At 52.2% G+C, this 26,357-nt stretch overlaps 1 protein-coding gene across 4 annotated transcripts; it reads right to left on the bottom strand.

Moving 5' to 3' along the window:
• Positions 1-420: 420 nt before the first annotated feature.
• TAB1 (TGF-beta activated kinase 1 (MAP3K7) binding protein 1) lies at positions 421-26,357 on the bottom strand. 4 transcript variants are annotated; one of them, NM_001428271.1, is made up of 12 exons: positions 26,302-26,357; positions 18,336-18,405; positions 12,641-12,777; positions 12,169-12,413; positions 11,183-11,269; positions 10,550-10,688; positions 9,477-9,615; positions 8,405-8,516; positions 6,764-6,908; positions 5,040-5,262; positions 3,886-4,048; positions 421-2,345 (listed from the first exon to the last, which is right to left on the bottom strand). In NM_001428271.1, exons 5-12 carry the CDS (start codon positions 11,260-11,262, stop codon positions 2,138-2,140), a joined length of 1,209 nt encoding a protein of 402 aa, NP_001415200.1. In that variant the 5' UTR covers positions 11,263-11,269; positions 12,169-12,413; positions 12,641-12,777; positions 18,336-18,405; positions 26,302-26,357; the 3' UTR covers positions 421-2,137. The 4 variants fall into 4 exon arrangements, with proteins under 4 accessions (NP_001415200.1, NP_001415199.1, NP_001095527.1 ...); NM_001428270.1 differs by lacking the exon at positions 18,336-18,405 and having other exon boundaries at positions 9,477-9,590; positions 12,169-12,322; NM_001102057.1 differs by lacking the exon at positions 18,336-18,405 and having other exon boundaries at positions 12,169-12,322; positions 26,302-26,346.

Raw genomic sequence — 26,357 nt, 5'->3', positions numbered from 1 at the left:
CAACCCTCTCAACGTATATTAACCAGTGAGGATGGGAGGCCTGTGTCCTGGAGGCCTGTAGCCCTGACAGCCACACCACACTCGTGCTGAGAACCGGGCCTGCCACCAGGAAGACTGGGAGCCACACAACAGCCCTGCCACCGTCCATGGGCCAGAGGACCTGGCCCGCAGCAGGAGAGACCTGTCGGCCTCTCCAGATGTGCAAGGACCTGGGGGGCCCTGGACAGCACAGCGCTCTCCCTGGGGCTGGGAGACGGCAGCTCTGGTCCAGTCAGGAGGCCGGGTCCACATGCCGGCTCTGCCACCCCCAGGCTGGGGAGCTGGTGCTTCCAGGTGCTGAGCAGGGCAGGCAACAGCAGCTACCTCCCAGGGCCACTGAGAGTTACACGAGATATGAGTGAGACTCTTAACACCACGGCATATGATACCACCCTTTATTATTTCTTTACTGCAATAAAAAAGTGATTCTATTTCTAGAGACCAAACAGCATCACAGACACTCTTGGAAGAGAATTCCCTTTGTTCCCAAGCCTCTGTGACTGATCTGAAATCTGCTCACCTGCACAACAGAGATGGCCTCGCAGTCGGGGCGGGCTAAGGGCTCCCTGCTGAGATCCGCTCCCCATGGAAACCGGCAGGGTACTGGGCCCTGCCCCACCACAGGGAAACACACTCCAGGACCACAGAGCCAACAGGGGACCTTGGAACTGGCCTCAGACTTTTCACACTCCAAGCACACTTGAGGCCACACACTGTGGCCAATCCCTGGTGAGCTGTCTGGGGAGTCGTGGGCAGGGGGCTGGGAGCTGGGGAGGGGGCGGTAAGAATCCAGGGGACCTCAGAGACAGAAAGATGTGAATTCTGCTCCACCACTAACTGGGCTTCCCAGGTGGCACAAATGTAAAGAATCTGCATGTCAATACAGGAGATGCAAGAGACACCGGGTTTGATCCATGGGGTTGGGAAGATCCCTTGGAGGAGGGCATAGCAAGTGCACTTGCCTGGGAAATCCCAAGGACAGAGGATCCTGGAGGGCTACAGTCCATGGGGTCTCCAGAGTTAGACACAAGTGAGCGACTAAGCCTACACGCCACCCCTAACTGTGTGACCTGGGCCTGCTTCCTCCTCTGAAAACACGAAGGGCAATTCTAGCTGAGCGCCCTGGTGGCACCCCTCCCCGCTGAAGGCAGATCACACGCATGAAATGATCTGACTCAGGGCCTGGGCTGGCCTGATCCTGCCCTAAGAGTCTGTAGAAACAGTACGTGTCTCCAAAGCTCTGGACCACCCAGAGCAGCTTGTCTCCAAGACCTCTTCCCTTTCGGAACCATTTCCCACTGTTCTCTGTTTCTGATGAGCCCTGTGGCCTGACGGAAGACCTGTGTGTTACCCTGAAAACAGCAGAGACTCACAGTCAGTGGTAAAGATCGCAATCTTAGCGGCTCCCCAACCTGGGGCTCCCTGGGTCTGGGACGGAAAGAGCCACACCGGCTCCCGGAGAAGAGCAGCCGCTGTCCCGCTCAGGCCGGACACGTCCTCACCTCTCCTCCGCCCGGCTCTGGGGGGTTCCAGGACCACTGCTCCTGTTAGACCAGCTCCTTCCAGGTCCTTCCCACCTGACCACCCCTCTGCAGTCATCCCAGTCCGCCTGAACCCAGGCGGGCCCAGGGACAGGTATAGGCCTCAAAGGTGCAGATGCCAACTGGAGTTCCCCTCTGGAGGCCGGAGAAGAAAGGCGGGAACCACCGCCGGGGTGAAGTGGGGGTGCCAGCAGTGGCCACAGGCTCTTCCAGGGCAGGCGGGAAAGGATGGGCTCGGGAAAGCAGCAGCTGCGGGCCTGCGGCATGCAAGGCCCCACTTGGTGTGCTCATGGCTGCCGCACTCGTGACCCGCATTTGGAGAAACACAGTGGTCCTGGCTGAGGCAGCCCCCTGTGCCGGCGCCGTAACAAGGGGCCCAGCCTGTGTTGGCACACTCGGAGAACATTCTCCACAGCACTGAAGGCTGTGGGGTAAGAGAACGACGGGGCCCCTGCTGGCCCCCACGGCACAGGCAAACGGCAGGAAAAGGCCCATCCTGCCCGGAGCTGGGCCCCATTCCCAAGCCCCGTCCTGTCGGGAGGCACTCTGCGGCCGGGCTACGGCGCCGTCACCACACTCTGCTCGCCATGGTCCACGCTCCAGAGGCGGTAGAACTCGGCAAAGTCCACGTAGGGCTCCACGCGGCCATCCTCGCCAGGCGGGAGGGAGTGGGCGGGCCGGGAGCGGAAAAGGCCCCCGTCGGAGCTGGAGCTGCTGCTCTGGGTGTGCGTGTTGGTGGACTGCAGGGTCAGGGTTGGGCTCTGGCTGTGGGCAGGACAGGGGCAAGTCAGTCACAGGCCTTGGCTTCCGGCCTGGGGACACACGGCGCCTGCCTTGGCCAATCCCTCTGGGCACAGGCCTCTCTGACAAAGGCCATCACGAGAGCCAGCCTGGTCAGGTGTTCTTTGGGGCAGGTGAAAAGTGAAAGGCATTTGTGAAGTTCTAGCTACAAGTGGCTATTTAAATTACCTGGAATTAAGTAAAACGGACCACTCCAGCGCTCAATAATCAAGGGTGGCTAGTGGCTACTGTGCGGGACATAGAACACGTCGCCCTCCGAGCTGTGCTGAGCTGGACGCCATCCATTCCAGCCTCTCTGAATCCACCCCACTCCAGAACCCACTGACCACAGGGAGGCCAGCATTCTTCTCCCAGAAAACCTCCTCACTCCTCCTCGTTCCTCTCACTGCTGGGTCAGGACAGGCCCCCCCAGGCACCCACCCTCAGAGCCTGTAACGTCTGGGAATTACCTGCCAGCCCACTGTCCTCCAAACGCCCCGCACTGCCTAGCACTCAGCACTGGGCCAGGCCCGGGCGCCCAACTAAGCTCCAGTGCAGGGTGGAGGAAAGAGGCTGTGTGGGGCCCTGGGGAGCCAGAGGCACAGAGCGGCTAGTCTCCCTGCCTGGTCTGGGACAACCGCTACCACTCCCAGCCTTTGTGGACACAGCTGGTGGCTCCGCTGCAGGGGTGGGGAGATGCCCATTACTCAGTGGCCTAGCAGGCCCCTTGAGCCCACAGCGGCAGTGCCGGGGGGGGGGGGGTGGGGGGTGGGGGGTGGGGGTGGGGAGGGCAGGGAGCTGGAAATAAGCCCCTGCAAGGCAGAGGGAAACCTTCCTGGTGGCCCTTCCAACTGGCCAGCTCCTGAGTGGGCCGGGTGTGGCATCTCTATTATTCTCTGCAGGGGCTGGAATGTGGAAACCTGATCCCACCCCCTGCTGTGGCAGCTGGCTGGGGGGCGGGACACACTCTCCAGAATGGAGGGGGTGGGGTGGACACCAGACCTGTCAGGCAGGTCTGCGGTGTGGCCTGCCGCCACACCCCCAGGATCCAGACCCCCAGCTGTGGCCACCCCTCTCCAAGCCTGAAACTAGAGGCCTCACTTCAAAGCTAACACTGGACACTTTCAGTCAGAGCGCACCGGCTCCCACGGGCCAGCACAGGCCAAACAATGCCCCCCAAGCACAGGTGCCATGGGGTGACCTCCCAAACCACACACTCCGAGCTGGGAGCAAAGAACAAGAGGAGAACATTCCTATTAAATGAAAACTGACCCGCGGCACCTGCAGGAAGAAGTGAACAGCAGGCTGTCGGCATGAACCGCCTGTCCCCACCCTTCTCTGCCCAGCTTCGAGGAGCTGCTGGAACCAGATCTACGCAGGCCTCCCCAGGGATGTGGAGTTGGGGAGTTCGAGAGGAACAAGACCCTACAGGATGCGGCCTGTGGCCACTCCATCCAGGGACCGAGGGCTGTCCTCGGGAAGCAGGCCTGCCTGAAAGCGGATGGGGGTGGGGATGGGCGCTTACTTGGTGAGGGTGGGAGTGGCCTCGTCCAGGGTGGAAGCGCTGTGGGCCCCGTTGACCAGCTGGCCCTGGGAGGGCATGACGAGGGACAGGGTCACGCTGGTCTTGCTGGTGCTCTGGGCGCTCGAGTAAGGCACGGACACGGGGTACACGCGTCCTCCAGAGGCTGTGAGAGGAAGAGAGTGGTGGGCCACAGGATGCGGCTGGTGGGGAATCCTGGGGTGGCAGGAACAGGACTGCGCTGGGGGCTGAGAAGATAGGCGGGGGCCCGGCTCCGTGCCCCGAGCTTGGCCCTCTGCCCCTTGGGACGGTGAAGGAGTATCTGGCAGAGACAAGGTTCTGGCCAGGCAGGGGCCTGCTCTCAGCAGCAAAGCATCGCTGGTGCTCAGGCAGGAGAAAAAACCAGGGCTGCGCTGCCTCAATGAAAGGGTTACTGCATGGCTTCCCACGATGCTTTAACCCGAGGGCTAAGAATGCTCCTGGTTGAGGTTGGCCCAACAAAAATATGGTTGCAATAACAACCTAAAACTGCAGTAACCCCGCTGTCTGCAGGAGAACGAAACCCTCTGTGGATGCCTGAGTGCTGGGGCTTGCTTGTTTGAAAAAAGGAAAGGAAACGCAGCCTCAGGAACTGATGGTCTTGACACTACACAGCACTGAGAGGGAGGGCAAAAGCGCAATCGCCTCTCTTCCTGGGCAACTCGATTCAGAATTAAATCAAACCAAATCATCTCCGACACAGCCAACTGTGCCTAGGTCCCTTCCTCCCAGGGCCTCGGTTTCCTTTCTGTAAATATCATTAATGAGGATGAAAGGAAATATGCAGGTGAGGTGCCTGCTCTGCACAGCAGGCCCTGGGCCAGCGGGTGCCATGGTCCCAGAGATGTGGCCCATGGCGCTGCAAAGTGCTTCCCGCAGCTCAGGTCTTTTGGGGGAAGCCAGGGCAGAAGGTACTGTCCTGGTTTCACAGACAAACAGGGAAATATAAGCGCAGCTCAGAGAGCTTTCAAGTCAGAACCCGACCTGGAAGTGCTCAAAGACAGGCCTCCCAACTCCACGCCACCCAAGGCAGAGAGGCCCAAGGCCTCAGCGGCTCTGCCCGAGCCCAGCCCTGGACAGTGGCCCCGGATGCCTTCCTGTGCACGTGGCATACATACCTGGGGCTGGGGAGGGTGCGGACTGGCTCATCTCGCCCAGCGGGTAGCCAAAGTTCCGCACCAGCAGGGTCATGTCCTCGTGCCTCGGACAGAACTTGGCACGCTCCCCGCCACTGGCAAAGGTGTCGCTGTGGATCCGCTTCACCCGGTCCACCACCGCCTGGGCCACCGCGTCAAGCGAGGTCTGCTTGGCGAACTCCGTGTCGATCATGGCGGCGATCTCCTAGGGGTGGGGGAGCACCAACCCGGTGAGGAATGAGCGGTCCCAGCGACTGCAGGCCCCAACGGCACCATCTTCACAGTCTAATCAGGACACTCAGGGGTCACCAGCCAAGCCTGTGACCTGAGCTTCTCACGCTATTCAGGATAACTCTCCTGGAACTTTCTCATTAGAGAAGATATGACCTTGTGATTTCTCTGATTTTTGGCTTTCAGACCAAAACAATGGGTGAATAACATTTACCTCGCTGCATTACAATGAGGATAAAATGGATGTGAGGGCACTTCGGAGACTATTAGAAAGCCCAGTACAAACTGTCATTATGATTAAGCTTTCTTTCCTGGAACAAACTTACTGTAGGAGATGATATGCCGTTTTTGTTAGAAACTGAGGCTACAGGATGAAGACGGGGCTCTGACCCCAGAAAAGTCCACTGTTCAGTGCATTCTAGAAGGCAGAAGAAGCCACGACATAATCTTATTGTGAAGACCGAAGAAACAAACAAACAAACAAAAAATCACACTGCTGGGCGCAGTCTCTTGGAGGTAGGAGAGCAGAAGCAGGTAACAGGAAACGACCCGGGCATGGTCCGGGGGAGGAGGTAGAAATGGGCTCAGCTCCATTACTGACCAGCTGTGTCACCTCAGACAAGACCCTGGACTCTGAGCTCCAAACTCCCTAATCTGACATGGCAGTGAGCCCCTGCCCCCACTACGTCATCAGGCGACTGGAAGGAATGAGATAAAACAGGTGAAAAGCCCAGAACACAGGTGGTAAGAGACAGGCTCCTAAGACTTACCCTTCTTATTTCTCATTAGGACAGAATCACAGATGGCAGGAGGAGCACCACCTGAACCTCCCTGCCCAGCCCCGCCAGCCGAGGTCTTCCCTTCAAGGTCATCCTTCAAGTGACTGCCTCGAGTCCCACTTCAGAGACACACACACCCCGAGGCAGAGTGGAAAGCAGCACCTCCCACGGGCTGAGGACCTCTGTCTACCTCGCCCGGGCCTCACCGCAGCCCCACACAGTTAAGAGGTCAGCATCCTCGTCTCAGAAACGAGGAACAAACTATAAACCGCCTACAGCTCAAAGAGGAAAGTGGAAGAGGCGGTGGAGTGGGACCTGGACAGGCCACACGAGTCCTTGTCTGGCGCTCTGTGTACCAGGCTGCACCCCTGCAGGCCAGGCCCTTCCCGACAGTCTCCAGAACCATGCCTGCCTCCACTTTCCTCACCCTCTTCCCTGAGGCTCCGCTCAGGGCCCTGGAGACTGACACTGCTTCAGGTCTGGAGAGCAAAGCTTTTGGGTGGGATGGGTTTGTGTGGAACTCTGGGCTTTTTCTTCTCCCAGTTTTGAACACAGCAATGTCTGGCAAAACCATTTGAGAATCAGAACTCTAGGTCCCTGATTACCTTGGAGCTGAGAGGGAGAGCTGACTGCAGCCCCCAGGGAGCATGCCACCCTGCAGGCTGGTCAGCCATGCTTTGCCCATGCCCAGCTCACCTGGTTGGCCTGCCCAGGCCCGTGGGCTGCCTCCAGGGCCTTGTACAGCCCCTCGGACATCAGCACCAGGAAGCCTGTCACCCCATCCAGGGGCTGTGCACCGTGGATTTCAGGCTCTGCAATGATCGGCTTGGACTTGGCAGCACTGTGGGAAGAGAGTGGAGGGGAAGCTGTGCTTGGAATGGGCCCTGGGACATTTATCCTAGCGAGAAGAATCTACACCCAGAACGTAAAATAAAACATACTTCTGACAAGAGGAAAAGAAATAGAGGAAAGAGCAAAACCAAGAAAACAGACCTGTCTTCTGAGGACAGCTGCTAACATAAAGCTCAGCAGGCCAGGAAAGTCAGTGGGCAGCTGAGGTCAGAACAGCCAAGGTCAAAGGCCCAATCCTGGCCCCACTCCACATCTCCTGTCCATAAAGAAGTCCACATCTCCCCAAAGCTGACCTAGAGTCCAAACACACTCCAGCTGCAAAGGGACCATGAACTGATGGCCCATCAGAGCTGGGCAATGTCAGGAAGTTCCAACACACGCACGCAGGGCAAGGATGAGGGGACGTTCCTGGCAACAGGTTAAAAGAGTGAGTCTAGAAACACCCCAAAAGTCCATCAGCAGGGGCAGGTTAGGCGGGTGCTGACAGCTACACCCTGGAACCCTAGTAGCAGCTACCAAGAATGTGGCAGCGGAGACTGCAGGTGTGCAGGAAAAGAGAGGCACACGCCTGTGCTGAGTACAGTCAGGTGCACCACACGGCACGGGATGCGAGTATCTGTGGCTGTTTTGAAAAAGAAATCTGCCCCCTCCCTGCTCCCACCAAACACACACACACACACGTATACGCTCATGTGCACAGAAACTAGCAGCCTCTGAGGAAGGAGTCTGAGCCTGGGGTGGGAGGAAGATCCACTTTTCACTCCATATCCTGGGCATTTCTTGAATCGCTCTAAAATGCAATGTACCTTCCCATAAAGCAAACACAACCCCATGAATTAGAGACAAAAGGTTCCAAGCTCGATTACTTAAACCCAAGCTCTGAATCCAGGCTCCCTGGGTTCAAGTCTCGACTCAGCCCATTGTTAGCCTTGAGACCAAGCAGGCCACCCACTGTCTGCGTGTGGCAGTTTCCTCACATGAAAATATCTTTGGGGCAGAAACAGCAACCACCTCACAGGGCCTGAGTGAGGACGGAATAAGAGCGTGGATGTGAGGAACCATGCACCGGCTTAGACGAAGGCTCACAATTATTACCCTCTCCCGTCTGCTGTGAGCACTGGGTGGCACCCAGCGGGGACAACCCATCTGGCACCCCCGCCTTGGCCTCAGCCACGAGAGCGCTGACCAACAGCCTTCGGTCCATTTCTGTCCACACGAGGCGGCTCATGCCAACTCTGGCCTGCCAGGCCCCGTGGCACCGGATGCTGCCTGTGGCTTTGACCCAGCTCCCTAATTGACCCCCTGCCAGCCTGGCCTGCTGGGTCCAGGGCCTGCCCCACACCAACCTCTCTAGGAGGATGAAAGAATCTCCTTGGGCTCTGAACTACCTCAACTCTACCTCTTGTCCCAGAGCCTACAATCTGTTATCTGCCCCTGGGCCTCTGGTCTTTCAGACAAACGAGGGGCAGCTGGGCCGGCGCTTACCTGAGTAGGTCGACGTCAGTGTACCCGTACTTGACCTTGTAATCCCCAATGCGCCTGGTGCTCTCCTGCCCACAGATGACCCCCACTTGCTTGATCTTTCCTGCATCCAAACCTACCAGAGGGAGAAACATACCCCTCAGGCTTTGTTCATAAAGAAGAGCCCAGCGGCTTCCCTGGTGGTCCAGTGGCTAAGAATCCGCCTGCCAATGCAGGGGACGAGGGTTCAATCCCTGGTCTGAGAAGACGGCACGTGCTTCAGAGCACCTAAGCCCATGTGCACAACTGCTGAGCCCGCACGCCCCAGAGCCCACGCGGCATAAGAGAAGCCGCCAGTGAGAAGCTCACACGCCGCAGCCAGAGACGGCCTCCGCTCACCACAGCTAGAGACAGCCTGTGCACAGCAACAAGGACCCAGCGCCGCCAAAATCAATAAATAAAAAATTAAAAAAAAAAAAAAAGAACCGAAAGGGGACGACACAGACATGTCCACAAAAACAAAGCAATGGGAACCCAGTGAACAGGAAGTGAGGTCACAGCAGGGAGCCTTGGAAGGCAGCTAACCCCAAGTCCCCCAGTATGCCCAGCCCCGCTGCTCTGGGAACACGCCTGGCTCAGAGTTCCTCCCCCACGGGAGACGAGATCCAGCACCGGCCAACCCGGCTCCCTCTGCGGCCTGAGCTCACAGGGGAGGGCAGGGGTGGCCGTGGCGGCGGCTGGAGTCCCAGGACTTCTTTGGCTTCTCAGGCTCCACCAGCAACAGTGAGCACCAGGGACATTTGGAAGCAATCCACGCATGATAACCCTTTCAACCCTTACACCATCCTGAGTGTCACTATTATCCTCGTTGCACAGAAGGGGAAACTGAGGCACAGAAAACTTGAGTAAGATCCCAAACCACCAGTGAGTAAGTGGCTAAGCTGGGATTCAACCCCAGGCAGGCTGGTCCCAAGCCCAAAGTCACAGCCCGTCCATGCTGTGCCTCCCTCTACACGGCCACCAGAAGGTGCAGAACGAGCCACCGGGCTCGAGCCCCACCCCCAGAGCCCTGGGCCTGCCCCGCCCCCTCACTCACCCAGCTGCGAGAGCCGGAAAAGCTCGTCCTCATTCTCTGTGGTGTGGTCCACGTTCAGCTGCGTCACCTGCAGACCGTCCACCGTGGATTTGCATAGAAGTGCACGGTTTGTACCTGCAGCAGAATTGGAGCAGCTGAGCTAAGACAGAGCACAGTGAAGAACAGGACACGTTGTAAAAAAGAGAGAAGAGGCAGGCATCTCACACACGGAACTCCCTCAAAAGAGCAAAGAAAACAGGCTCAGACCACTGGAGCGAGTCACTAGCTGGGGAGAGCTGGGGAGATTAAGGAATTAGTTTAAACTTTTCCAGTGTCAACCAAAGATGATTATGATCTTAATAAGAGACCTTTTTTCTAAGGAGACACACTGCAATATTTACAGATAACACGACAGTCCCAGGGTTTGCTTCCCAAAAGGCAGGGACAGAGGGCTGTGGATGAAATGAAACTGGCCGGGGGAAGATGTTGGGGCTGGGGCAGGCGCACACGGAAGTTCATTAAATGCTATTCTATTTGTTTACACTTTTGAGTTTTTCCCATAATGAAATCTTAAGGGAAGGAGGAAGAGAAGAGGCACCGTGTCAGTGGGATCTCTCCGGAGCCCCTGCAGTAGCCTGCACCCAGGGGGCACCAGCTTCTCAGGTTCCCAGACGGCCCTTCTTTGCCTACAAACCCCATCAGCCCTGGGACCCTGCCCTGCCTCCAGCCCGCACCTAGCCCTTCTTGGTCCCCTTCACAGGACGCCACGTGGGTCTTTCCACAGCCAGGCAGCCTCTCCCAGAAGAGGAAACCACTGCGGTAGAGCAAAGAGGGGACACAACTCCCCAAGCCACAGCCAGTTAGGGACAGAGTAGGGACTAAAGCCAGGACGCCCGCCTCCTAGCAGGTCCTTCAAACACTCTGGGCTGGGACCGAGATATCGTGTGGAGTAACAGGAAACGCCCAGCGGCCTCAGGACACTTGCGCTGCAGGTCTTCTGTGTCTGGGGAGCAGGCTGACTGCTCAAAGGACTCCTGGATCCTGAGGTGACCTTCTTTCCCACTGCCCGGCCTTGGGACAAGCAGGCGGCTCACCGACATTGGCCACGTAGAGCCTGTTGTTGAGAAGGACTGCCACGACAGCCATGGCTCCTCCTGAGATCTCCTTCTCCAAGGCCTTGAGTCTTTCGAGGATCTTCTGATACTGAGGAGGCAGCTGGTGCTGAGGGACACCCTAGAAGCCATCATGGGGGGTTCAGAGCAGGCCAGGGCCTGGGAGACCATCTCACCTACCTGCCCTCCCTTAAAGAGCGAGCATCTAAGGCCTGTCTGGGACAGAAGCTGGCTGAAGCTCAGAGCAGGTGTCTTTCAGGACAACCAGGCACAACCTCACTTGTGCCGGCTGCCCTGAAGGAGCCTAAAGCATGACGTGAGCAGGCAGGTGACGAGGCCTGGACTGATTCGGGCCAAGGACCGACCTCACAGGGGCTTCTCTCACACCCCTGCCCACCCTAAGCAGAGCCTCAGAGCACAGCTGCTCACAGCTGGCCAACAAGGTCCCTAGAGGACAGAACCATCACCCACCCACATCCCATCAGGAACTATCCCCCTAATGCCTGCTGCTCTGGCCCAGCTGTGTCGATGGCTTGGGAGGGACACAGCAGATGAGTCCTTGCTCCAAGCAAAGATGGGCCTTGCTTCTCCAGGGGCACAGGCTGAGGACATTACCTCGGGCAGCTGAGACTGGAGGCTCGCCTTCTCAGCCAGCGCGTCATCAATGGACTCCAGGAAGCTCCTTTCCACCACATCAAAAGCCTGGACGCAGGGGACAAGGAAGCGAAGGCAGGTTCAAATACCACTGTCAACTGAGGCTGAAACGCCCCTTATTAATAGCAACAAGTCATAGCAACCGCAGGTCACCACGTGATGGGGCTTCACACAGGGGACCGCCAGGCACCACTGCTCCCGCAGAGCAAGGACTGACAGAGACGGCCCCGTGGGGCTGGTACCTTCCAGGAGGCATCACAGAGCAACCAGAGAAGCAAGAGATGGCAGAGAGGCTGAGAGCACAGGCTTGGAGTCAGGCCACCGGGGGGTGCATGTCAGCTCTGCCCCTGCCGGCCAGTCTCAGCCCCTCATCTATGACACAGAGGAAGTGCTGCCTGAGAGTCACTGAGAGCATTCCCTCGAGCACCCAGCCCTGGCTCAGAGTGAGTCTAGGTCAGTGACAGCTAATGTCACTGCCACATCCTGAAGGCCCCTTGACACGGGCCATGTCGCCACCTTCCCCAGGGGCAGCAGCTGACAGTTCCTGGCACTGCCCCCGAGTGATCAGGCCTTTGGGTGCCAAGGCAGGAAAATGGCTGGGAAAGCTGTTCTCGAGGAACCAGAATCCACCATTCTCATCTACAATTAATGCCTTGGGACCTGCTTCCAAAAGGAGATGCCAGGAGGAGAAACTCCAGAACCGCAGCAAGCAGGAATGCAGAACTGGATGGAAAACGACACCAGCCAACCAGGAGTGAGGGGCCACCGAGGCCGAGCATCTGAGCCGCATGGAAAGAAAGGGGTCACCCTAAACACCCTGCTTCTACCAGGGCTCAGCAACTCCCACCTCAGCCCTGGGTCCAAGGTGACGCCCATAAGCCCTTCCCCAGGAGGATCTCCTCTGGGCCAACCCTGGAAGTCACAGCCGGCCTGCCTGAGCCCGGTACCTGCAGCAGCACCCGCCGCACGTCGGCCTCGGTGTGCTCAGTGTTGAGCTGGCCCAGCAGGAGCTCCGCCGACAGCCGCTGGGCCACGAAGTTGGTCACCCGGTTGCCATCGTAGCCATTGAAGACCCCGTACAGGAAGCAGTTGTTCTCACTTCTGACAGAGAGACAGGGCAGGAGAGGCCTGAGACCTCAGTCACTCACAGAAGAGTGACTCCAGCTCCAAAGTGAGGGGAGGAGGAAGGGAACTGGGAGACAAAAGACACAGTGGCTGTGGCTTCAAGTGAGCACCTGGGTCCCCACTCTGACCATCATTTCTCTCTGGCCATGACCTTCTGGGATGCCCTCTGCCCCCCGGAGCAGGCCACCTCCCGTGGGCCACACTGTACTTGGTAAGCCCCACGCCAAAGAGCTGCCAAATGCTTTTCTTGCAAGCCTGCTTCTGCTGCCCAGCAGAGCAGTGGCGGCACCTCACCGGAACTTGAGCCAGTTGTCCTCTGGTGGATGGCTCTCGGTGCCCTTGCCGTCAGCGGAGTAGCTGCGGTTAGAAGCTGAGCCGACCCCCGAGAGGTGGCAGAGCGGCAGGTCATCCGTCCAGCTGGGCTGCTGCTCCTGGGAAGGACACCAGGACACCAAGACGCATTACCTTCTCGCCAAGGGCAGACCCCACCTCATCTTTTCTTCCCCAGCAAAAACCTAGCAGGCCTAAAGCCCCACCCAGAAGGTTCCACTTCCTCCTGGAGAACAACGACGCGGGTATGAACAAACACCTGCAGAAGGGTTTGCATGGTTTCCGTCTAATCCACAACAGTCCCCAAGACACGTGAAAAAGACTGGGGTCCCCAAACGCAAGGTTCAGCAGTGGTCTCCAGGAATGTGCTGCTCTACGGACGGAGCACGAGTCAGACACACAGACACAAGTGAAGGAAACTCCCGGTGTAAAACTCCCCTCCCTGGTGGTCCCCACCTCACACTGCAGTCCCTCGGGCGCTGGTTCAAACTGCAGATTTCCAGGCCCCTCCCACAGAGTGTCTGATCCTGGTGGGGCTCAGGCTGTCTGGCTGAGTATAGGTAGCTCTTCCCAGGGGACTGATTCAGACACTTGAGAAACTGACAAAGCTCAGCCTCACTCTTCCTGGTACTAGGGTCTCCACCCCTGGTTCCTGCTTCACCCTGGTGCCCAGTCCCATCTGCGCCCACCCCCACATGCTTCTCTACTAGTACCAAATGCTTGGAGTGCCCTGTCCACATTTCACTCTTTCTTCCTGTGTGGAACAGCCTCTTTGTCTAATAATTCTCCACGTCCTTCGGGACTCTGGCTAGGGAGTCACCACCTCCAGAAAGCCTTCCTTCAGGAAGATCTTCCCCCAGGCTTGGTTGCCAGCCCTCTTGCGTATCTCTACTACACCTGGTCCCGCCAACCCTGCCTGTGTCTAACTCCCATTCTGCCCCATAGGTCTCAAAGCAGGCTGTTCAGTACAGCCAAGATGGAGCTTTAAAACATGCACAGAGCTGTCCAGGAGCCAGCTCAGACTCTGCATTTCCTCAATCTCCTTGGGGGACACTCTGAACACCTGCATTCTCTAAGCCCCGGAAACGACCCTGACACGAGGCACAGGTGTGATCCACGCCATCTCACTGGAAGCCTCCCCTGTACCCGGCCCCTACCTGGGAGCTGTGCCTGGTTCACAGAGGCATTCCTGTGCCCACCGTGTTGAACTACAGCAAACTAAAACAGCTGGGAAAATCCAAGTTCAGCTCAAGGAGAGTAAAATTTGGATTGAAAGCTTTACTGAAAACTGAACAAGCACGAATACTGTGCACAACTTCTTTCAAGTCAGCACTCACAGTCTTCAAAAAAGGATGTGAAAACCACTTCAGCTGGCTTTTGCAATCAGATATGTAAAACGCCTGTGGTTTAGCTTTTGTGGCACACTTCATCTTTTGTTTATTTACATATTGACAGGGAGGGACTTTATGGCTTTTTTTTTCCCATTTTAATTGCTTCTATGCTGCATTTATTTCAGCACTTTAGTTGTATGCTTTGCACCATGGAGCAACTTCAGCAGGCTGTGGGAGTTCGTTTTTATTTTTAAATTAGCCTATAGTAACACTGCCTTTCTGGTGGGTAGGTCTATGAATTTTAACACTTGTAGAGATTTGTGTAACAAACTGAGACACAGAACAGCCACAACTGAGACAAGGAAGAGCCCAGCAACCCCAAACGTGCCCTCAGGTGCCTCTTTGAAGCCACACCCTCCTCTAACTCCTGGCAACCACTGACCTGTGCCCCATCACTATGCAGTCTTTTCAAGAATGCCATAAATGAAATCACGTGGTACATAACTTTCCCCCTCTTTTACTGCGGTTAACACATAGAAGATAAGCTTTATCATTGTAACCATTTGTAAGTGCGCCTCTTACTGCTATTAAATAAATCCCCAATGTTGTGCAGCACCACCACTATCCAACCCCATAACTCTTTCCATCTTGTGAAACTGAAACTCTAAACCCATCAAACAAAAACTCCCCATTCTCCCCCTCCACCAGCCCCAGGCCACCACCACTGTACTCCAGGTCTTTAAGGGTATGACCTTTTGACGCTGGCTTCTCCTGCTCAGCATTATGCCTCTGAGCTTCATCCAAGTTGGTGCCCGCATCCACAGGTGGTGCCTTTTTATTGTGGAGCAGTATTCCATCACACGCATGTGGCAGAGTTTATCCATTCGTCCCCTGAAGGGCATCTGGGCTGTTTCCAGTTTTGGGCAATTATGAAGAGAGCTATTATAAACACTCATGGGCAGGTTTCTGTGTGAACATAACTCTTCATATCGCTAGGGTAAATACCTAAGAGTGAGACTGCTGTTTAACTTTGTAAGAAACTGTCAAACTGTTTTCCAAAGCGGTGTACCATGTGCATCCCACAGGTAACGCACAGGAGCTCCAGGTGCTCTACATCCTCACCACTACACGGTACTTTTTTTTCTTTCTTTAATTTAGGCATTCTGAGAAGTGTGTACTTACATCCCATCACATCTTTAATTGGCATCTCCTAATGACTAATAATGATGTGGAACAGCTTTTCATGTGCCTTTTTCGTCATCCACACTTCCTCGTTGAAGCATCTGTTTAAGTCTCATGCCCATGTTTTAACCGAGTTGTTTTAACTGCTGAGTTTTGCGAGTTCTTTATATATCTTGGATAAAAGTCATCCCTTGCATATGGGATTTGCAAATATCCCCCCAGTCTGTAGCCTGCTATTTCATTCACTTACTAGTGTCTTTTGAAAAGCAACTTTTTAGCTTTAGTGAAATGCATTTAATCATTTTTTTCTTTCATGGTTCATACTCTTGATGTCATGTCTAAGACCTCTCTGCCCAGTCCCAGGTCAAGAGATCTTCTGTTTTCTTCTGAAAGTATTATCGTGTTATGTTTAGACCTGTGATCCATTTTGAGTTAATTTCTATATAAGGCAGGAGATTTCAGTCCATTTTTTTTTGCAAATGGATGTCCATTTTTTCCAATACTATTTGTTGAAAAGATTATTCTTTCGCCACTGAATTATCTTTGCATCTTTGTCAGAAATTAACTGGCCATACTTGTATCTGGACTCTGTTCTACTCTGTTGATCTATGTGTCTATCCCTCGACCAACTCGATGATCTTGATTACCATGACCTTAAGTCTATATTTAAAATCTACATTATAAAATTGGTTAATGTGATACCTCTAACTTGAATCTTTTTCAGAACTGTTTTGGGTATTCTAGTTCCTTTACCCTTCCCTATAAATTTTAGAATCGGCTTGTCTGTATCTACCAGAAAATTCTGCTGGAGTTTTTACTGGAATTGTTTTAAATCTATAGATCAATCTGAGGAGATGTGATACCTTTGCTAGGTTGAATTTTGCAATTCATCAACACGGTATATCTTTAAATGCCCTTGTGTTTTCTTTACAGGATTTTTTAAAAATACACACAATTTCACCACAAGGGCTAAAAAACTATGCTCTGACAACAGAAAATATGACTGAAACCTGTCAGTGGAATAGGAACAGCAGTTAAGAGCTGAATTTCTGCTCAGCTCTGGTGCTGCTGGATGTTTATTAGACTGGTGCGAAAGTAACTGGTTTTGCACTGTTGATGAACTTTGCTGTTTGATACTGGCATATATCCTTAAATAAATGTGCTTATGTTATACATCATTTTAATGCACATTTCTCCCTTTATTTTTTTTTTGCTAATGACTTATTACTGCTGTTTATTTTGTATTTATTTTAGACTAGGGAAATGATGTTAGACACAAAGAAAATTCAAGTGATTTTCTTATTCAAGTTCAAAATGGGTCATAAAGCAGCAGAGACAACTCGCAATATCAACAATGCATTTGGCCCAGGAACTGCTAACGAACTAACGAATACACTGCGCAGTGGTGGCTCAAGAAGCTTTGCAAAGGAGACGAGAGCCTTAAAGATGAGGAGCGTGGTGGCCGGCCATCGCAAGTTGACAATGACCGATGGAGAGCCATCATCAAAGCTGGTCCTCTTACAAGTGCACAAGAAGTTACTGAAGAACTCATTGTCGACCGTTCTACAGTCATTCGGCATTTGAAGCAAATTGGAAAGCTGAGAAAGCTCGATAAGTGCGTGCCTCATGAGCTGGTCACAGTCAGAAAACTCATTGTTTTGCTTGGTAGGTGGATTCTTTACCACCGAGACACCAAGGAAACCCTTAAAATCATCATTTTGAAGTGTCGTCTTCTCTTACACTAAGCAACAACGAACCATTTCTCACTTGGATTGTGATGTGCAACAAAAAGGATTTTATGTGAACAACTGGCAATGACCAGCTCAGTGTCTGGACTGAGAAGAAGATCCAAAGCTTCTTTAAACTTATACCCAAAGACAAACCTGTACCAAAATAAAAAGGTCATGGTCACTGTTTAGTGGTCTGTTGCCTGTCTGATCCACCATAGCTTCCTGAATCCTGGTGAAAACATTACATCAGAGAAGTATGCTCAGCAAACAAATGAGATGCACTGAAAATTATAACGCCTGCAGCTGGCATTGGTCAACAGAAAGGGCCCAATTCTTGCCCGACAATGCCCGACCACACGTCATACAACCAACACTTCAAAAGTTGAATGAATTGGGCTATGAAGTTTTGCCTCATCTGCCATGTTCACCTGACCTCTTACCAACGGACTACCACCAAGCATCCTGACAACTTTTTGCATGAAAAATGCTTCCACAACCAGCAGGAGGCAGAAAATGCTTTCTAAGAGTTCATCGAATCCCGAAGTATGGACTTTGACGCTACAGGAATAAAGACTTATTTCTCATTGGCAAAGATGTGCTGACTTTAATGGGCTGTAGTGTGCTGACTATTCTGGGCCTCCCCTGTGGCTCAGGCAGTAAAGAGACTGCCTGCAGTGCGGGAGACTGGGTTTGATCCCTGGGTGGGGAAGATCCCCTGGAGGAGGGCATGGCAACCCTCTCCAGTACTCTTGCCTGGAGAATCCCTATGGACAGAGGAGCCTAGAAGGCTACAATCCATGGGGTTGCAGAGTCTGCGTGACTGAGTGGACTAAGTCACAGCACATTTTGATTAATAAATGTGTTTCAGCCTAGTTATAATGATTTAAAATTCATGATCCAAAACCGCAATTACTTTTTCACCAACCCAATAACTCTCTTGACAGGTTGAGCTACAGGGAAATAAAACAAAACAAAAAACTCCTTTATGGTAATACAAAATTGTTTCTTGCTCTAATCCTAACCTGTCTCATTTAAAAGCAACAAAAATGTCTATTTTAATGTAAGTGCAAGCTTGACTCTCTGGAATCCCCATACAACATTACATGATGAAAGTATATTTGATTAATACATATATTCATTCAACAAATATTTACTGAACATTACAAAAGGCTGACATTACCCCAGCTGCTGTGGACACAGCAGAAAAAATAACCAAGGGTCCTTAACTTGAAATTTCCTTGCTAGGGAGAAAGACTTCAAACACGTTATACAATGAATAAACAAGGCACTTGTAGACAGGGCAATGCGCTACGGAGAAAACACCTCAGGGTAAGGGGACAGACGGGGATGGGCAGGCCTCTTCTAGACAAGGACGTTAAAGGAAGCCTGCCTGGGGAGGTGACCTCTGAGACAGACCTGAATGATGATGGAGCAGTGGTCATTTCAAGGAGCCTTCCAGTTAGAGGGAACAGTACACTCGAAGACCCTGAGGCAGAACATAAAATGAGCAGGGTTAAGGGAGCATGAGGCTGGCATCGCCTCCGCAGTGAGTAGCAGGACAAGTAGCTTGTTCCTGTGTTCACACACACGCATGCACGTGTGTGCCCAGGTGGGGACAGAGGAAGGCCTTTCAGGCCACAGAAAGGAGTTCATTGCCAAGGAGTTATTTTTCCAGAAAGAGATGTTGCCCTAAGCCCATGCCCCACAACTACTGAGCCTGTTCTCTCTAGAGCCTGCGAGCCGCAACTCCTGAGCCCACGTGCTGCAACCACCGAAGCCTGTGTCCTGCAACAAGAAGCCACGACGAGAACCCTGTGCACCGTGATGAAGAGCAGCTCCAGCTCGCCGCAACGAGATAGAGCCAGAGCACAGCAACAAAGACCCAGCACAACCAAAGGAAAATTAATTTTAAAAAAAGAGAGAAAGAAATATGTTGCCAATCATCCCCTATTATCTTAGACCTGATCAACATATCTTCATCCCCAAGAACCTCACAAAGGTCTCAGGAAACCTGGCAAGTAAATTTTCACAAGAAACTCCTTTTCTAGGGTCTCTCTCCTGCCTCCACCTGGGATGAAGTTAAGCACAAGAATAAGCAGAGGCATAAAAGCAACTCCTCAATCATGACGGTCACTTGTCCTCTTGAAAAGATGGGCCAAGAAGCCAATATTTGGTGCCCCGAAATGCCATTAACTGTTTTAAAGCATGGGAGAAGACATTTACACGTTCTAGAATCCTGCCTGTGATTAGCACTGAGATTAAGATGGACTAAGCTCGTCCTCTAACATGAGATGAACAATACAAATGTGTCACCACGATGCGAAACCTGCCACCCATGCTGCAACCACCATGCTTCCCCTGCCGCTTCCTAACTCCCACGAGGGACAGACACAGTTTTCCAGGGACTTGAATCTTCCCAACACATTCATACTTTCCAGCAAAAAATAAATTATCACCCAAGCACTTATGGCCCCACTCAGCACTGACAAATGCACTATGAGAAAGACTGGTACGTCAGTTTCTCTCACAGGAAGGAAACCAATTCAGGTGGATGACTGGGGAACTCGCCACGTCAGTGTGTCGTGGCAGGGGAACGGTTCATGTAAAAGCACCTCACGATGGGAGCACGCGATGCTGCTCTCGGGAGCAGGCTGACGCCGCACTGGCGGTTGCAGCCGAGTGTGGCTGACGTGAGCACAGCAAGCTCCCCAACCCAGAGACTGTGTGTCTGACAGTGGTCAATCTACTCAGCAAGCACCTTACTCTTTAGAGTATTTATGCCTAGTGTCTGGATACTTAAACAATGTCGAGTGCTTTTTCTGATATTTGATTTTCATAATGATGAGCCAGTGATATTTTGGAAATATATTATTTTATTAACTGGCAATCAGTGTTTAGGTCAGTGGGTAAGTACTCCAGGGCTATTTTTATTTAAAGGCAGTCTTTGTCCATAAAGACACTTAAGGAAACTGTAATCGATGGATATTTTCTTAATGTGCCATTCTATGTATACTTCAGTCAGTCCTAACACCAGCGTCTTACTTACTGCGTAAACACAAGAGGTATTCGTGTTCAGATCAGAAACACGGCAAGGATACTGCAACCTCCATCACTTAACAATGAATTAGAGGTATTAGCACATGCAATTAGACAAGAGAAAAGGAGGAGGGCTTAAGACTTGGAAAAGACACACAGTTATCTCTATCTGAATTTGATATGACAGTACTTGGAAATCCCAAAGAATAAATAATAAAACCAACTCAAAGGAAATAAATAAAGGTGGTAGGATAGAAAATCAACACAAAAAGTCAAAAGCCTCCATACACCTAAAGAAAAGATGGGCATGTAGCCTCCACGTGAAAATTCCTACTGTCTAGAATAGCAAAATCTTTTCTCTCTGAAGTTCTCGAGTCAGTCCCCTGCAACCACACTCCTGTAGAGGGCTTTTTAAACCTAAATTTTTATCGGTTGGATTATACTGTAATGCTTTCATCTCAGCCTTCCAGCCTGTTGACACAGTTTTGAATCTCACCCTTTGACAGATGGACAATCTCACTCAGCTGTCTTGTACAGATAAGGCCTGCTACAGAGTGTTCCAAATGATTTCCAAAAAACTGTGACCAGAACAAAAAGCGTGGAAAGCTAACCCGCTTCTGACAGGAGGTGTCTGCAGCAAACACAGAAGGGAAGTAACACCTCCACTGAAGGTTTATGATACTTGAAAAGCCATGTGTATTTTTGGAGCCTCAAATGAAGAGGTTACTGACCTTAGAGGTACAGTCCCAGAAACAAGCACGCACTTGAAAACTATTCATGCATATGAACCATGCTGAGCAAAGCTCTTATTTCACACTGGCACTCTTGAAACGCTGAGTTTCTAGACAACTTAACTTGGTTTGCTATTTAAATAAAGAAAAGAAGAAACTCAAAAGAATTACCCAAAAAGCATATTAAAAACTATCTATGGTAGGGCTGGGCCTTCCCCTTTCTGTCTTTCTAAGTCCTGCCCATCCCCAAAGGCTCTGCTCAAATCTAACTGGTGCTGGAGGCCCGTGCTCCCCAAACCTCAACCATCTACTCACTATCTTCAACAAATTACCCACTTCATGTTTTTTCTTTTTAATATTATTAACTTATTAGGCTGTGCAAGGTCTCAGCTGCAGCACGTGAACTCAGTTGCAGCATGTGGGATCTTGTTCTCTGACCAGGGATAGAACCTAGGTCCCCTGCATTGGGAGCATGGAGTCTTCGCTACTAAACCACCAGGAAAGTCCTTCATGTTTCTTCTTTAATTTGCCCTTTTTTTTTTATTCAAATGGTTTCTTTTTTAATGTGAACTTGTTAGTATTATAAGTGGATAACATTATTGCCTGCCAGATCTTGACCGTGATAAAAAGGAAAACAAAACAAGGTTAGGAAATTCTAACTGATCTCTTGGCCCACTGCACTGTGGGCTGAAGCCCTGTTCTCTCTGTTGAAAACAGGGAGATTAGCAAGAATCAGAAAGGTGCTTGGTCCTATGTACATACTAGTCTATCTCTTGAGAGCATCATAAAGTTTGAAAGAGAACTAAAGAACAAATAACTTTCATAAATAGCAATGAGTTTTATACCAGCACACACTGACCACCTCATGAACGTGTCCTAGGCTCTGGGAAAATCCTGCCCAAGGCGGCGGGGCCCTTTCCCTGAGCAACCGGGTACACTGGGCACCTGCTCCCTGGCCATTAATTCTTTGGCTTTGCGGCAACTCTCAGGTTGTAGCCTGGTACTGTTAATTGGCTCCTTTATTTCACTGATTCGAAGACATGTATTTTCAACATTTTTAGTATCTCAGCAGTTGGTGTATTACAAGTTAATCAGTAGTGTGCTTTCTTTCTTAGTAGCATATAAAATAATGATGTGTCCTTACAAGCAATATCTTAGACCCGATGACATCTGGGCAATTTCTCAGGTACCTAGACTGCAGTCCCCACGGCAGCTCAAATGTTCAGTAACAAGCCTCCAGAGAATTCCAGGAGGTGCTGCCCATGTTGGAGTGGGAGAGTATTGGGTCCCCCCTGATTTCAACAATGGCCCCCAAAATCATTCTCACCCCGCTGTGGCTAAGTAAGCTTCAGTTCTATTCTCCCCGCTTTCTCCACCTCCATGGGGATTATCCACACCAAGTGTTCCCTGCTGATTCTATTAAAACCCACCAGACTGCCTACCCTCTTGCTTCCTTCCTCCACATTTCTGAACAGTTTTCAGAAAGGTCATTTATTTTCTATTCACACAAACCACCCACCCCTCCACCCGGCACCCGCTGAGGCATGCTTTATCCCCCGCCTGCAAATGCCAGGCCAGAAGCGCCAGCAGCAAGCAGCACTTGAGCGCCTGAACACGAGTCGTGAGAAGCTGGAAAAGGGGCATCTCACGGCTCACAGCGCCGAGTAAACACGTGCAACTGTGAGCACGGCCCACTCAGCTCTTTGATAGGTTACAAATTCATTTCTCATAAGAAAGAATCTCTTTCAAAAAGCCTAATTTTGACTGTGAGGGCGTTTCCAAAATTAATATTTTGGTATACATTTCTCTAGTGATTCAACTATATTTAACCCTTTAAGGGCATTACACCTTGTGCACATACATTTATGTATTAGCACCTCATGTACATATGTGACCATGTCACATAAAATACTCCATAAAACTCCCTGTGGAGACTCATCTCAAACTCCTGGGCAGCAGAAGTGGACAAAAGCATGATTCCAAGTTCAGGCCACAGCTTGAATATCAAATTATTATATGAAAAGGCCAAGTGTTTTTGTGGCGAAAGCACCCGGATTCCTTAGAGGCAAAAAAGAAGCTCAGAAAGGGAGAATAAAAGCCCGCAGGAAGATGACTCCGGGCAGGCGGGGGGACAGTTCCCTCTCTCCAAAAAGCCTAAAACACCCTGACGCCTCATGCCGTCTCCATCTTTCTGAATGACCTCCTTTTCCTTCCCTGCTTCTCTGGGAGCAACTCCACTCCTGGCGCCCACATCTTTCACTAGGGTTTCCATCAAAGATTCTCTGTTTTCATCAGAGATCTAGACCTGATACACTCTTAAAGGGGCTACTAATAATTGCGGAGTTTACTGTGCCCTAGAGCAGCTAGACAACATTTTGATGGTGATGAGATGGCTACAGGTGATGACCTAAAGGATGTTTTCACTTTAAGGCTGTATTGTTTATTTTCATACACACTGTAGGGGGTGGGAAATATGGCTAGGACTTGGGATATCATAGATATAACTGCTTAGGAAAAAAACTGATTTCAAGTGAACTGTTTTACAATTAAGCAAGTAATAGTTTAGGCAAACTCAAACTAATGATTCCCCCTGCCCCCAAGGTCCCCCACCTCAGTAAATGGCACCACTGTTGTTCCAATGAAAACCTTGTAGTCCTTCTCAACTCTTCTTCCTCTGTTCCACACCCACGCCTGATCTGCCAGCAAATCCTATCAGCTCTTCCCCGAAATGCAGTTAGAACCCAGCACTCCTCACCACCCCTCTGCCATCGCCGGCCAAGCCTCGGTCATCTCACACCCAGACGACCAAGAGCACTGCGCACCACGCTTCCACTCTCGCCGCTCAAATGCCTGCCTCTCTACGGAAGGCTCCTGCTCCCGCCACAAGTCAGATCGCTTCATGCCTCGACTCAAACCTGAGAGTGTCACGTTGCACTTAGCACAGAACCCAGAGCTCACATGAGGATCCACAAGGCTCCCTCAGACGTCAAGCATCTACCACTCCCCGAACACACTCCACTCCACTGCAGCCATGCTGGCCTCCTGATGATCTTCGAACAGGAGAGCCTTTGCATCCCTGTTGCCTCATGCAGAAATACTCCCTCCTACCGGCCCGTGCATCTCATCAAATGTCAAACAATCTTCCCCGACCACTCTCTACAACAGGCCCTCCATCATCCTGTGAATCCTGCCTATTCTTCCTCGTATCACTTCCTGTGTTATATCCCAGAAACTGTAATATCATATACAGTCTGTACTTACTGTTTCCTGTCTCCCTTCCCAGAACATAAGCTTCATGAGGGCAGAGTCCCCTGCCCCTACCCAGTGCCTGCCACACGGTGAGTACTCGGTGACACTGGAGGAAAAGAAATGCAGCCTTCATTCAGAGCAGAACTGAAGGTGGAGGTTCATGGCTGGAGCATAACCACACCAGGTCAGGCATGTAACATGTTTATTTAATACTAACAACACTCCTGGGAGTACCCTTGGTTGAGGAAACCAAGGTTCAGGGAAGTTAAGTGAAAAATCAAGGTTCAGGGATGCTATGTGACTTGCCCAAGGCCATACAGGACTGGTGAGCTGTTTTATCAGGCTGTGAAGGGCCCATGTTCTTTTGAAGCTACTTCAAAAGCTCCTCTTCTCTTCAAAAGACCTTTCAAGGCACTACGCCACCTGGGGACCAAAGGTGAAACTCCTCAGGAGGACATGCCATGAGGCGCTCAGCCATCTGTCAGCTAATCAGCACCCCGCACAGCCCCTCCTGCAAGCCTCCAATGACCTGGCCAAATCAGGCCATCAGCAGCCCCTCTTCACACTGACGGGAGAGTGCCCTCATCACTGTCTCTGTGATGCCTGCTTCTCCACGCAGTGCTGCAAATGCAGTAAGGGTGGATATCCGCCCTATTGATCTTCGTATCCCCAGGCCCAGTAACACAGATCAGCATCCTTTACAGCCACCTGCGGAATGATGCTGTGTGAGCTCCTCTCAGCAAGACTCAGGACAGGGGAGGGCAGGCCAGGCCTAGCACCCGTGCACGGGTGCTGAGACACCCTGTGAGCAAAGACGTCTCTAACGACATTCGGGTGGGAGGGGCCTAATGTGGGCACGCCCACCACTCCTTTGCCTTTCATCATCACGCTATGTGCTTCAAGCTAACCAGCCAACTTTTTAAAATGCGCACCACCCAGGAACACATTCTGGAGCTAGCAAAGCTCGCCTCTGTCTAACCCGAGACACTTGGGCTCCATGACACGGAGAAGGGAGGGAAGCTGGTAGCCACTCTCTTCGGCAAGCCAAGTCAGCCTACAACAGTTACCACTCTAGCACTTGCCACCATCCAGCCGGTATTTCTTCAGTGTTTACTACATTGGGGACATTTGCACAGGGGCCCTGCCCTCCTACAAAACAGAAGGCTAGGCCTACCTAACCAACTCAAAGATGAGGCCAAACTGCCAGGCAGCAGTAAAATAAAGGGGTAGCCAAAGGTGTGGAGGGGAAGAGAGCATTCCCCACCAGGGAAGGCTGAGCACTGGACCTGGCTTCAAATGCTTTACTCATTATTTTACAAACAATGTATTAAATGCCCACCCAGTGGAGGCAGGCAATGGTGACACTCTTCACTGTAGATCATAAATCCCTCTCTTCACTTTCCACTACAGGAGGCAGTCAAGTCCACAGACAAGTACAACAGACTGCCATGTCTGAGGAGGACCCAGGTGACTGCCAACCCGCCCTGGCAAGTCAGAATAGGTCCATGGTGCCAACATGCACCATGGACGTGAACGTGAGTCAAAAGGATGCAGAGGCTGGAAGACACCAGTGACAAACCCAGGAGGGTCCAGACTGAGAGGAGTGGAATCTCAAGACAACGTCCCCACCTCCCCCACACACAGACTACCTACTCTTACCTAACACCTAAGGAAACTGAGGCCAATGGAGGAATAGTGAATTAGAACCAGGGTCTGAACCCAGCCATTCCTTCCGTATAACCTAGAGGTTAAGAGAGGTTCTGCAATCAGAATCCCTAACTTTAATCCTGCCTCTGCCACTTACCAGCTGTGTGGCCTTGGGCAAAGGACCACCTCTCTGTGCCTCAGTTTCCTCATCTGTAAAACAGGAAGAATTACAGTATCTACCTCACGGGGCTGATATGAAAATTAAACTTACAAACAAATGTAAGGCGACTGGCACAAAGCCTGGAATACAGTAAGCCACACACAACGGGCTGGTGTTGCTATGAGGATTATCGAACGGCCTGCCCAGGGCCCGGGGTGGGCTCGCAGCTCGGGGTCTCTCGGCGGCCGCGCGCTAGTATCCCTGCAGGGTTCAGGACGCTCCCACCCTCCACGCGCCCTTGACGCTCGCGGCGGCTGGACCGCGAATCCGAGCCCCCGACGGCCTGGGCAGCAGCGCGCACGCGCAGGCCTTGCGGGGCTGCACGCGCCCCCCGGTCACGAATGAGGGGGGTGGGCCGGCCCGGGAAACGGGAAGGGTGACGGCCACACCCGGCTAGGGACTGGGAGGCAGCCCAAAGGCGGAGGGGGAGCCGCGCCTGCACCCCACAGTTCCCCCGGGGCTCCCAACCCCCAGCCCGAAGAGCGAGTGGGTTCCTCACACTCTGCAGCAGGCTCCTCCTCTGCGCCGCCATCTTGGAGGGACCCCCGCGGACGC

This window comes from Bos taurus, chromosome 5, assembly GCF_002263795.3.
Source record: "Bos taurus isolate L1 Dominette 01449 registration number 42190680 breed Hereford chromosome 5, ARS-UCD2.0, whole genome shotgun sequence".
NCBI classification, from domain to species: domain Eukaryota; kingdom Metazoa; phylum Chordata; class Mammalia; order Artiodactyla; family Bovidae; genus Bos; species Bos taurus.
Note: the sequence above shows the minus strand (reverse complement) of the source record. Positions and strands in the feature narration are given on the sequence as shown.

What these genes read in the sequence shown, in the direction of transcription:
- TAB1 (XM_024991774.2), bottom strand. Translation starts at nt 23,983, where the DNA reads ATGAAGCTTATGTTCTGGGAAGGGAGACAGGAAACA. An exon ending in GCTCTACGTGGCCAATGTCG is followed by an intron (nt 9,591 to 10,549) that starts GTGAGCCGCCTG and finishes ATTCTGCTGCAG; the next exon opens with GTACAAACCGTGCACTTCTA. An exon ending in GGCCTGGGCAGGCCAACCAG is followed by an intron (nt 5,263 to 6,763) that starts GTGAGCTGGGCA and finishes CCCCACCCCTAG; the next exon opens with GAGATCGCCGCCATGATCGA.